Source organism: Dendrobium catenatum, unplaced genomic scaffold, assembly GCF_001605985.2.
Source record: "Dendrobium catenatum unplaced genomic scaffold, ASM160598v2 fragScaff_scaffold_1338, whole genome shotgun sequence".
Taxonomy (NCBI): Eukaryota; Viridiplantae; Streptophyta; class Magnoliopsida; order Asparagales; family Orchidaceae; genus Dendrobium; species Dendrobium catenatum.
Window position 1 is genome coordinate 433,850 of NW_021319800.1, and position 13,003 is coordinate 446,852.

At 37.0% G+C, this 13,003-nt stretch overlaps 1 protein-coding gene across 1 annotated transcript; it reads left to right on the forward strand.

Annotated features, from left to right (window-relative positions):
- The first annotated feature begins 7,849 nt into the window (after positions 1 to 7,849).
- Positions 7,850 to 12,632, forward strand: LOC110097663 (bifunctional L-3-cyanoalanine synthase/cysteine synthase 1, mitochondrial). The gene is made up of 10 exons (XM_020824171.2): positions 7,850 to 8,061; positions 8,247 to 8,356; positions 8,498 to 8,555; positions 9,790 to 10,053; positions 10,848 to 10,985; positions 11,092 to 11,143; positions 11,528 to 11,607; positions 11,961 to 12,020; positions 12,121 to 12,201; positions 12,305 to 12,632. Exons 1-10 carry the CDS (start codon positions 7,912 to 7,914, stop codon positions 12,401 to 12,403), a joined length of 1,092 nt encoding a protein of 363 aa, XP_020679830.2. The 5' UTR covers positions 7,850 to 7,911; the 3' UTR covers positions 12,404 to 12,632.
- The last annotated feature ends 371 nt before the right edge of the window (positions 12,633 to 13,003 follow it).

Genomic DNA, 13,003 nt, shown 5'->3' on the forward strand with positions numbered 1-13,003 from the left:
AAAACATATCTATAATAATAATAAATTAAATACATATATTTAAAATATAAGCATCAAATATATAATTAATTAACTATAACTAAAACTCAAATTCAGTAATTATAAATAAGATTTAAATTTTGAATCATTTTTAAGCTCAATTTAAATTCCATAAAAAAATAAATAATAAGATTAAAATAGTGGTCAACGGTCATCTATGAAGGCCTTAGGAAAATGAACGTGGCTTTGATTCTTCAAGATCTCAATGTATTGACTCTTCAAAGGCTCTTAAAGCACTTTGACTCTTCGATGGCTCAATGGTTTCCTCATGTGATGATTGATTTCAATATTATATATAAACTTTGGAGCCATCGAAAATGGCCAAGGAAGGATGCACTCATTGAGTAGAATGACACAGGAGCGTTCATATAAATAAATTAAATTTGTTTATTAGTAATTGGTGTAACTCTATCTCTTGTGTAGCCTATTATGTGGCTATTTGAAGTCTATAAATACAGACGGGTGTCTTATATTAGAAGAGATTTTGGAGATAATATGATTTGAGTTTATTCTCATGTGTTTTCATGAATCCTAAGAGTGATTCTTAGGTGGTGGTTCTTGCTCCAAAAAGAAGTTCTTGGAGTGGTGTCCGGCGACTGTCACAGGATCGTCGACGTGGATTCGTCGAGCGCCCTCCGGTCCGGTGTCATAGAACCACATATTTATTAAAATATTTAATCAGATGAATAGAAAAAAGTTTTTTTTAATTGAAGGTTTAGATCAATGATTTAAGATTTTATCAAATTATTTTAAAATTATGAAATAATTTGAAGAAAGGAGGAGAAAATATTACCCAATTGTTATTTATGTTTGTGAATATGCTCATTATTTATTTAATATTTCATTTATTGATAGTTCGATAAAATACACTTTTAATATATCTTTTATTGTAACTTTTTTCATATTTTATATAATTTTAAAATTATTTATTTTATTTAGAAGTATTAGAAATGACCTATTGTGTGAGAGAAAAGTACCCCTAAAATTTAAGAAATTTTTTTATAAAATGATGGTGGGACCTATAAAGTTTATGGCGCAAAATATTGACCATTAAAAGAGAGCGTAAAATTAAATTAAGTGCTGTGGAAATGAGGATACTAAGGTGGATGAGTGATTTTACACTTAAAAATAGAATGTGAATTAATATATACAAGAAAAGGTTGGGGTAACTACAGTGATAGATAAGATTACATAGAGCTGCCATAGATGTTTTGTTTAGCAATCTGATGCACTGTTAGGATAGTAGATGTATTAGATATGACCTATGTTAAGAAAAGTAGAGGTAAACCTAAAAAGATTTGACTAGTTAGTATAAGAAATGGTTTTTTTATTAAATTAAATAAAAATTTAACTCTTAATATGACACAATGAAAAAAAAAATCATGTAATTAATCGATCCCACATAGTAGGATAAAGGCTTGATATAATATATTGTATGTGTTATGTTGTATTCATAAGTATCAATATGATGAGAGAAGTAAATAATCAAATGGATATATTAAAAATCATAATTTATTAATTATTCTTAATATTTCCTAAGAAATATTATGCAAATTAGTAGATGAATAAATTAAATGCCTAATTTCATTCGTAAAAATTTAGAAATAATTATGAATGAATTATGTCACTTTATTCCATGGTTTTTAAAATCGGACCGGACTGGCCGGTTACGATTCGCTTCGGAATCGTTTTCACATCGTTCGGGATGGTTCGGGCAAACACGTATTTTGTGCCGTTGGATTTGATCCTGCGGTTTGGATGCTTTATATTATGATTGGTTGTGTCAAGTGAAAAATATTGTTATGTTTTTCTTATTTACTTTATCTAATATTTACTTTTTATGCTTTATATTATAATTTTGTTTAATTTTTTGTATATATTTATAAATAATTGTGTCATTATTTTAAACATAATAAATATTTATTACGTCATCCGGTTTGACCCCGGTTCGACCCCGATCGAACCATCGAACCGCCATCCTCTTCTTCTTCCGGTTCATTGACCGGTCCGATTTCCAAAGCATTGCTTTATTCATAAAAATCTATTAACAATAATCTTTTCAGTTTTCCTTTTTTTTTTCTCTTTCCATCAATCCTCCAAGAGACGGATACGACTTTTGCTGCTCTAATCATTTCTACCAACCAGCTCCTCAGGAAAAATATCAGCAAACTCCCGTACCACAGGGATCTCAGAAACAGAACCAACCTCTAGGTTCAAATCCCGCACCGAAGCCAAAAACACTGGGCATCCCTTCTTCCACATCCTGTTCACTTCCAATACCGAAATCAGACTGGAGAGAACACCTCGTAATCCCTGAAATACAACTCTTTCTCCAGCCATAAGCAAACTCACTTGCTTCTTCAGACAGTCTATCTGGGCTTCATACTGACTCAACCAATCCATGCCCAGAATTACATCATACGATGAAATCGGCAACCGAATCAAACTTGATTTCCACTTCTTGCCAGCAATCTCGATCTCACACAAACAAAATTGCCGAGCAATCAAAGGATTCCCAGCCGGTAAAATCACAGACAAAGAAACCGGAAGTAAAAGAGAATCCAAACGTAAAGCCTCAAAACAGTGCTCGGACAGAAAAGAATGACTCGCTCCAGAGTCAAACAAAACACGACAGGGCTGATCAGAAATGTAAATCGTACCTGTCACAACATCGGGAGCATCTCGAGCCTCCTGCTGACTCAAGCTGTAAACTCGTGGCTGAACTGGAACAGGAGCTGAAGCAACGGAACTACTCTGCTCCCTCTGAACAGTAGGTGGTCTCCGTGGTGCAGAACTAGAACCACCACCTCTTCCAGCAAATCCCTCAGGGCGAGGAGGAACAGTCCTCGGTCTTCCTGCTGAACCGGCAGGTCTGACAAAGCCCTCAGATCGCTGATCAAATCCCATCTGCGGACACTCTGCAATCCGATGTCCTGACTGACCACATCGGAAGCACAGACCAGCCATCCTATAACATTGGCCGAAGTGTCGCCGTCCACAGTTCTGGCACACAGGTGCCGAACTGACTGATCCCGAACTCGTCGTACTGGTAACAGTACCAGACGATCCTCCGCTCCTTCTGGAATCTCCAGATCCAGAACCGGAAACAAATCTCCTCTTTCCGGAGGAACCACTGCCAGATGCCTCGCCTCCAAACCTCTTCCTACTCGCAGTCCACCGCTGCTGAGTAGCCATCAAGTCGTTCTCTATCAATCGAGCTCGCTCCACAAGCTCGGAGAAATCAGTAATCCGGAATGGTATCAGGGGCTGCCTCAAGGTATCTCGCAATCCCCTCAGAAATCTGTAACATCTCTCAGCAGAAGTGCTAACCAGCTGCGGAGCGTACCTGGCTAATGCAGTAAACTCAGCCTCGTACTGCATCACCGTCTTGCTCCCCTGAACAAGCCTCAGAAAGTTCTCCTGCATCTGCTGTCGTGCAGAAGGGGGAACAAACCAATCTCGGAATACCTCAGTGAACTCTTCCCAAGTAATCAAAGAGTTCAGTCTGCCCTGAAATCTGGCTGCCTGCTGGCCGTCCCACCAGTGCTCAGCCTCTCCGTCTAACAGAAAAACTGCTAACGGTACCTTCCTGTCTGACGGACACTGCATCCCGTCAAAGGTCTTCTCCACTCTCCTCAGCCACTCTTCAGCAGCTCTGGGCTCAACAGCGCCCTCAAACCTCGGAGGTTTCAACCTCAAAAACAACTGCAAATGTCTATCCAGGTCATCAGATCTGACAGTAGAAGCTCTACTCTGAGTCTCGCTCATCATCTGAGCAACCAGCGAAGCAAACTGAGAAAGCGTATCAGCACCGACCACTGGGGCTGTACTCCCCACTGGTGCTGCCTGATCGGCACTCTGACCATCTGTCATGTCTGGGTCTGGCTGATCCATACAGAAAATCCAGAAAAAATCCGGAAAACTATCACAAAAACAACAAAATAAAAAGCCAAACAAATCAAAATTACCCCCCAGACAGACTTACTGATCACTTCCTATAGCTCTGTTTCACAAAATTCTCAAATTCCAAAACCATTGCTCTGATACCAAAAAAGCTTGTCACGACCCGACCCGAGACGAGACGGATCCCGCCCGTGCTGGATCGCGACGGAGCTGCACTAACCAGGATCTAGCTTTGGAATTTGGTTCGGAACTGAATCTTCCAAATAATTAATTCACACAGACTAACAAACACAGAGCTACTATGTATCATCAAATGCAGCGGAACAAAACATCTATCCGATTTCATTTCCTCAAAACAATCATCTACAGAACAGTACATGGCTTTCGACCGAAAGAAAGACAGAAAAGAAAAGCCATGACTGTACAAAATCAAAAGTACAAAAGTACCTATACTGATCAGACTCTGAACTAATCCTGGACTTCCTTGCCTTTCCCAGAACCTGAAAACCACCAGAAAGCAAGGGTGAGCTCAACAGCTCAGTAAAGCAACAAACCTCCAATCAAAATCCTCAGAATCTCAAAACCAACACAGCAGACAAATCCGTACAGAATTGAAACAGATTCGGACAGATATCAAATCAACAAAACTGTACGGAAATGGAAGTTGTATCAAATCAGAAACATAACAGATCAGACACATCAGATCAACAGAATCAGAATCGTACAGATCATATCGGAACAGAACAAATCATATCAGAATCATATAGCAGATATCAGATATTTAATTAATAGCTAAATTCCCTGACACTGACTGAATCTCATAGGATCCAGGCCACTTATGCCTCCCTTTGTGCTCACGGCACCAAAACAGATCAGATCAGATGTGCTTATAGCACCAGAATACATATATAGTGCATATAGCACCTAAACAGATTGTTTCCTCGGATCCGGAACAGAACAGATATCAGATTTCATATTGAGCTCATTTCAGAATTCCCAGACACTAACTGAATCTCATAGGATCCAGGCCCCTTATAACTCCCTTTATATAGCATATACAGATAGCATATCAATTCAGAAGATTTCTGGACAAAACAGAAATTACTCAAAAATCGGGCAGCACAACGGCAGTATACAGAATTTACACAATTTTCCTGAAAATCAAAATTCACCAAATTCGCACAGAATATAGATATCAACATTTTAGAACATTTATTCTACTGCACAGATAATTTCCAAGTTCACAGAAAAATCCAGTCGACTAAAAACACAGTCGAATCAAAAATACCCGGACAAAAATCTTAAAAAAATAACCAAAATGTGCACACTCGGCACTTCAACAAAATACAGAAAGTTACGCGGTAGAAACTAAACCAGTCGGAAATTACGGACGAAAATCGCGAACAAAACTTAATTCCGGACAGATAATACCGCCAAACTCGACGGTTCTGAAAATTGAGAAAGTCGGATTGTGCCTTACCTTGCGTACAGCAATTTCCTCAACAGTCTCTTCGGACGAAAACAGCTCGGCGTCGCCCGAAAATCCACTTTTCCACTTTTTCCTTCGTTTTTCTCTCTCCTCAACTTTTTCTCTCTCTTCAAAATATCTCATTTCTATATATATCCAGACTGATCGTCCTGGACGATCGAGCTTCGTACCGGACGATCCATGAAGAGAATTATTTCGTCCAGACGAAAATTGAATATCGTCCCCGGCGAAGGGTTCACTGACTTATTTTCGTCCAGACGATCCTGATTTCGTCCAGACGAACCATACAGCCAAACATGATTTTCTCTGCACAACCTGTACCGATCGTCCCGGACGATCCGACTTCGTCCGGACGAACCTGGAGCAAAAACTGATATTACAACATGGCCTGTAAATAGGTGAGAGAACAAGGATAAATGGGGATTGGTCGGATGAACGGACGATGTTGAATCCCTTGATCATGCACCACTCTTTAGACATTTGAAGAACTTAATGATGTTGGAATTTGATGATCTTGGGCTCGTTGGATTCGTCTCGTCGAGCCGCTCAATTCAAGTATAAGCTTGTTATGTTGGAAACCGTTTGGTAATCCAAATTGTGGTTTGAACCTTTCAACAACGCTTTGGGTCATTGATTTGGACGCATTTGGGCTCAGATTGAGTCGAATTTGGTGTCGTTGGGTTCGTATTTCCGAGATGCACAGTTCGATTATAAGTTTGCTGAAATCGGAGTTTGGATGGTTCCAATTTTAATTTCGGAAGTTTCCGACTTGATTTTTGCCTCGAGATTCGTGCCCAATCAAGATAATTTTTTGACCACGTATCAAATCCTAATCAAATTAATGTGATAAATTTTGTCTATATTATAGACTCGTTTGGGATGACTTTTTTTACTATTTAAAGCAATTTTTTAGTACAAAAATTATCAGTAAGAAAATTATTTTAAGAAACAATAAGAAAGCTGCTCCAAACGAAGCCTATGCCTTAGTTATCTAACGGCTCAAACTCTCAATTATAGAAATATTATTAGTTTTGATCTAATTGACTCAAAGTTTTGCCCCTTTAATGTAACTTCTCACGAGAAATTTCACTAATTATTTTAATAGTTGGGGATCTAGCTCTACTTTAAAATTGCACATATTCAAAATCATAAGATTATGATTTTTTTTTCTTTTTATTTTTTCTTATAATTATCTTGTAATACTTATAATCATTTGTTTATTTTAATAGTTAAGAATTTTGCTCTTCTTAAAATGGGCGTATATTCAAAATTATATGATTATAAATATTCTGCTAAATATTTTATAAAATATAAATATTGTAAATTTAGCAGGAGAGACTTTCACTAAAAAAATTCTTCAAAGGAATTTGCAATTGACTTTTCTCTTTGGCCTCCATGATTTTTTAAACAAACTGCAAAAATAAATACTAAATTATTGTTTTATTAATTTGTGTAGCTCGTGGCATATATCATAGTTACAGTAATTAATTAATAAATTAGGTAATTAAAAATTTTATACCTTAATTTAAATGTGAATTATGTGAACATTTTGCATTTTAAAACAATTAGAGGCGACTCTCAAGTCTCACCAACGTGGGCAAATTATTGCGTCCGGTGTCCGGATTCGTCCAGACATCAATCCGGTGTCGCCACGTCACCAAAATACATCGGGACCCAGTGTATTTGGTTAGTGGCGTCACCGGATTGGATGTCCGGACATCCAGTGACTGGATGCAATAATTCGCCCACCACGTGACATATTCAATTGGTTTAGTTTGTAAAAACTTTCGAAGTTTACTGTTAAATTATTTAAATTTTCTATATTAAATTTATATTTCTATGTTCAGCTTAAGAAAAAAAATCAGATTATCTCGACTTTAGAAAAATACCTAACCACATTGCGGTTTTTCAAGTGTCCATATTTGAAATCAGACTCCAATCAAAATATTCAACATCATCTGTTCACAACCAGTGTCACGACATTTATACACAGCCTGCGTATTATACACACCATATATACAAGATTGCACACAAGCTTCGTACAGACGACATGATCTATTTTGATTTGAGTCTGGACGCAAGCAACATTCATACTCCACACAGAATAATTTATTCCATTTTTGAGGATCTATGTAAATATCATAGAATTTTTATATATTTATATTTTAATATTTTATTAATTAATGTAATATAAATGTTTTCGTTATATTTAAAATATCATTAATATTAATTTATTTAAATGTATATATACGTTGATTTCATATAAACAAATAAAGACAATATATAAATAAATATTAAATTTACAAATGCAAAAAAAAATATAGTTTTTTACAGACCAATGTCATGGTCATTCTACAGTCCACACAGTATGGATCAAGTGAAATAATTCATGGCTTATAAATTCACACTTACATTCCTGTATCCGTTGAAGTTCAACCACCCGAGAGAGAGAGAGAGAGAAGGAGAGAGGAGAGAGAGAGATGGCGAGGTTGTTCGGCCTTATGAGGAAGGGGAGCTCCATGCTCCAGAGAAGCTCTGCTTTCTCCGCAGGGCCAGCAATGGAAGTCCAAGAAGTTGCTCCAAGTTTGAAGGATTTTACTGGGACGAAGATCAGGAGAGATGCCACCCAGGCAGGCTCTCTTCCCAATTCATACAGTTTTTCATTTCTTAAATTAGGATTTTTGCTACCTTCGATACTGTTTTGTTCTTGAAAGAAAGTTTCCGACTTTCCCTTCTTTGACAGTAAGCCGGTAAAAGATAAAAATCTTAACTTTACCATCTAACTCTTTCTTTATATATGGATTAAATGTTTCAGCTCATAGGGCGGACGCCCATACTCTACCTGAACAAAGTTTGCGAAGGATGTGAAGCTCAGGTGGCTGCGAAGCTTGAGTTCATGCAACCTTCTTTCAGTGTAAAAGACAGGTTTGTTCTTAAGCTTTTCTTCTCCATGTTGTTAAATGAGGAGGCAATAGTGGCTTATATGGAGTGATATGTGCGGATTAGTTTATGAGTTAAGTGTTTCTGGTTTGATTTAGATCTGTGCGCTCATGTTTTTGAAATCAGGCCGGCTTACGCGATGCTGGAAGATGCAGAGAGAAGAGGATTAATCACTCCAGGGAAGGTCTGTGCTGTCGACTCTGTTTAAATATCCACCAAATTGGAAAAATAAAATGGAGGAAAATTATTTATGCTGGTTGAGTTCTAATCCATGTCTACGGCCTTCAAGAGATAATGTTTATAGAGCAACATCTGGTAATACATATAACGGCTTCGTTTGGGACTTCTAAAACAATTTTTTATTAAAAATTTTCTTAAAAACAACGAAAAAATAATGACAAAAAACTGTCCCAAATGAAGCCGAAGTATTAGGTGTGAATGAGAACTTGAAGTTAGCAGTGATCAATCTTAAAAAATCAAAACCAAATCTCATCAAAGATTTTGATTTCAAAGTGATTAAGGGAAATTAGACTGCACTTCGAACATGAATAGTGGAACCATTGGTGTTCAAATGATATGCAGGTTCTTTAGAACTCTGAACTCGGAGGTTGTGGCCATGTGTTTTAAGTAAAAAAATTTAGGATTCTGGATCTTTTGTAGTGCATATTCAGTTTGAAATTTAAGAGGTCGGGCGGATCCAACCTTAATTTTCATCAGGGGCAAATTTATGAGAAAAAATGTAGATTTGTTTTTCATAAATATGCTTACAACTAAAATTTGTTCCGAGGGTGCTGTCTCTCGACCGTATTTGTTCATCGTTGTACGCTTCGCAAATATGTCGGAGGTCCAAGCGGTCAGGGCCACCTGGCGGAGTTCGGCGGAACAAATTTTGGTTGTAAGGATATTTTTGGATTCTCTTTACTATTTCTCTTTGTATTTGGTTCATCGTTCCCTAACAATAACATCTCTACACAATGTGTTTATTTATGTTGAGACAATTGCCTAAAGATCATAGTATTTTACAACTTTTTAAGGTGGGGCAATTGCCTAAAAACCCTTGTACTAAAGACTATAAAATACATAAACATGGATAAATTACCTAAAGAATCATATAATAATGAATTTTGTTATTTTTTCAGGGGGACAATTGCCCCCCGGCCTTAAGGTGGATCCGCCCATGTCTATGAAAGTAAAGCACCTTTCCAAGTAGATTTTTTTTTTCTCGTCTAAAATAGTAAGCTAAAATTTGCTCAAAATCCTAGTAAATGAAGCAATTTTGAAGGAATGTAACATAAGAGGAGAGGTTTTCTTTTGCTTTTGGTGTAGTAAATGAATTAAGCCCTTCAATATTTCTTGTTGGAAACGCCAAAAAGCAATTTTATTGTCTTCTTACTTGTAATCCTCTTTGTATGTTGCAGACCACATTGATTGAACCCACATCTGGAAATATGGGGATCGGACTGGCATTTATGTCAGCCATGAAAGGTTATAATCTTATACTCACAATGCCATCATATACAAGCATTGAAAGAAGGGTAACAATGAGAGCATTCGGCGCAAATTTAGTTCTCACTGATCCTACTAAGGGAATGGGAGGCACAGTAAAAAAGGCATATGAACTTGCAGAATCTTACCCTGATGCTTTTATGCTCCAACAATTTGAAAATCCGGCAAATGTTAAGGTAATCTTAGATTTTTTTTATCTGCATGGAAAATATCAATTATGTTACTTTTCCAATTTGTAGTGCCTCTATATTAGACAGATTCCTTGTCTATAGTTTTTCTTTTATCTAGAAAAGGAAAGTTTTATTCCTTGGTGCCTTTTATTTTTCAAAGTGATCAATCATATGCTTGTTTTTCTTTTCTTTTCATGCATGATTATTTCAAACACCTATATACCTAGAAGCAGGGGCGGAACCAACCTAAATATTCAGGGCGAGCAAACTTATAAGTAACTGTCGGGGTCGAAGGGGGCAGCGCCCCCTGGCGGGATTCGACCTGCCTAGAAGCAACCAACAGGCGCCTTGAAGCTTAATGTTTTTTTTTTTTTGGAACATTTAGATCAATTGGGGTAAACTCACACACACATCATATACGAAGACTCAAATCCAAGACCTTTTAGTTTGTAGCTAAAGCTCCCAACCAACAGACCAAGGAGAGCTACATCCTGAAGCTTCGTGTGACTTCATTCCTTGCTTTCAATTACCTTGAAGAATGTGGATAATATATATAGAATTTATGATGAAATACTAAAAAAGGCAATGTTTTTAAGCTATCCATTAGATACACACTATTTCATAACAGTCTTCTTATATATGTTGTAGCATGTATTGCTTTAAAAAATTTTAGCTGATTTATATATTATTTAGTAGGAATTAATTCCATACATAGAATATAACCTCTCATATTTTTTCACAGGACTTTTAGCTTAACTTTCATAGTTATTATCCTTGATGCCTAACAAAAAGAATTCCAGATACATTTTGAGACCACTGGTCCTGAAATCTGGGAGGACACGTTGGGCCAAGTGGATATCTTCGTGATGGGAATAGGAAGTGGAGGCACTGTCACTGGTGTTGGAAAATATCTTAAATCTATGAATCCTAACGTAAAGGTAATGCTTCATAGATTCATAAAAATCACTCATCAAAAGCTATATAGATCTTCTCAACTGGGTATTATGGATTGCACCTTATGTCATATCTTTGTGTTTTTTCTAGATATATGGAGTTGAGCCTTCAGAAAGCAATGTTTTAAATGGTGGAAAACCAGGTTAGCATTGATTAAGCATTCCTTAGGGCATCTCCAACCTAAAAACTCGTTTTCCACTAAAAAATGAAGTCATTCTTCTCCAATCGAATGCCATTTATTCTTCTTTGGCGCGCTTTACTCCTCTTTCGCGCGCTTCTTCGGCAAATCCCGCAGTGAGAATTTTTTTGGCGTAGGTGAACAGTGCAATGTCAAAATTGGCGTCAGACTGTTCACCTACCCAAATTTGGGGTGAGATTTGGAGTTCGAATGGAGTAGATGGTGGACGCCATACGGTGGTATGTAGTTCGGTTGGAGATGGTCTTAGCTTGTAGCACCATTACTGAATATTTAAAAAACTTTCACTCTTATTTAAGTTTTAATGCATATTGAAATATCTTTGCGTAGGTCCTCATCAGATCACTGGAAATGGGGTTGGCTTTAAGCCAGATATTTTGGATATGGATGTAATGGAAAAGGTTCTTGAGGTAAGCCATGAATTCACTTGATATAATCTACAAAGTTTATAATAACTTGTTAAGTTTGGCAGCCTAATTAGATGGACTTTTTATTGTGTGCGGACACCGGACGAAGAGAACAGTCCGGTTTTTCTCTGTCTACGCGCAGCTACTATAGACAGAGAGAAAACCGGACAGTTCTCTCCCGTCTGGTATCCGCACACAATAATCTCTCAATTATATGAGCCTGTATAATGTCTTTCTATGTTTTAATCTTCTTTTCTGTTTTTTTTTTTCACTCTCTCTCTCTGTCTCTCTCTGCTTTTGAATAAATTTTCCTCTACAAAACAAACTGATTTTCTTATTGGCAATGTATTCTACAGGTTAGCAGTGATGATTCTGTGAAGATGGCAAGGGAGTTGGCACTTAAGGAGGGCCTTCTGGTAATACATTCAATCTAGTGACTTAAATTAAAGATTGTTCACAAGAACGTTTTTAGTATTTGTATTCAGAACATCTCTGCACCGTAATTATGCTTTGCAGGTTGGAATTTCCTCTGGAGCCAACACAGTTGCAGCTCTTAGGCTTGCAAGAATGCCAGAGAACAAGGGAAAACTTATAGTGGTAAGCTCTCATCTCCTCTGATGATTCCATAGCTTGTAATGGCAATAACTTTCCTAAATTTGATGGTCCTTTGCTTGATGAACTTTATGGTTATGTTGAACAGACTGTTCATCCAAGCTTGGGAGAGAGGTATCTGTCATCAGTTTTATTTGAAGATCTAAAGAAAGAGGCAGAGCTAATGCAACCAGTTCCTGTTGATTAAGCTTAAAAACGCTTCTCTCATGCCAATAAAATGATTATAATGGTATATTGGGCTTTCATTCTTCAATGATTAGTTTTGTAAGAGGAGTTGAAGGCAATTTGCTTCAAGAAAGTTGAGTGGAGTGATTGATTTCTTCTCTTTATGTTCTAGATATGCTAAAAAACACCTTCAGGAAAATCTTCCTTCCAGATCCACCATTTTTTTTTATTAACTCAATTAGCCGCTTTTACTCTCTCTCTCTCTCTCTCTCTCTCCACCTTTTCTATATTTGCATGTATTTTTAGAACGTAAAATTCTTCCAAGCTAAGTCAGTAGAAGATGTCATGGGATCTCCAAAATAAAGAAAAATGTAACTGTTAGGAAATACTTGAAGATCTCGAGGAAAACCTAATGATCTTGACAAAAACAACGAGAACAATGAACCAATCCGAAGGAAACACCGAAAAATTTGTAATTTTTTATTGGAATAATCAACTAACGGAAAGAAAATAACAAGATATAATTGATCATCTATTCGAGAGGAGGATCTATCTCTCCCAAATCTCTAGACGCCATTATAGCCCATAAATCTAAACCTAAGAGGTCTCAAATTTCAGCCAA

Coding starts and splice junctions, on each gene's coding strand:
- LOC110097663 (XM_020824171.2), top strand. CDS start 7,912: ATGGCGAGGTTGTTCGGCCTTATGAGGAAGGGGAGCTCCATGCTCCAG. Junction 8,357..8,497: donor TCTTTCAGTGTAAAAGACAG/GTTTGTTCTTAA, acceptor TTTTGAAATCAG/GCCGGCTTACGCGATGCTGG. Junction 10,054..10,847: donor AAAATCCGGCAAATGTTAAG/GTAATCTTAGAT, acceptor AAAGAATTCCAG/ATACATTTTGAGACCACTGG.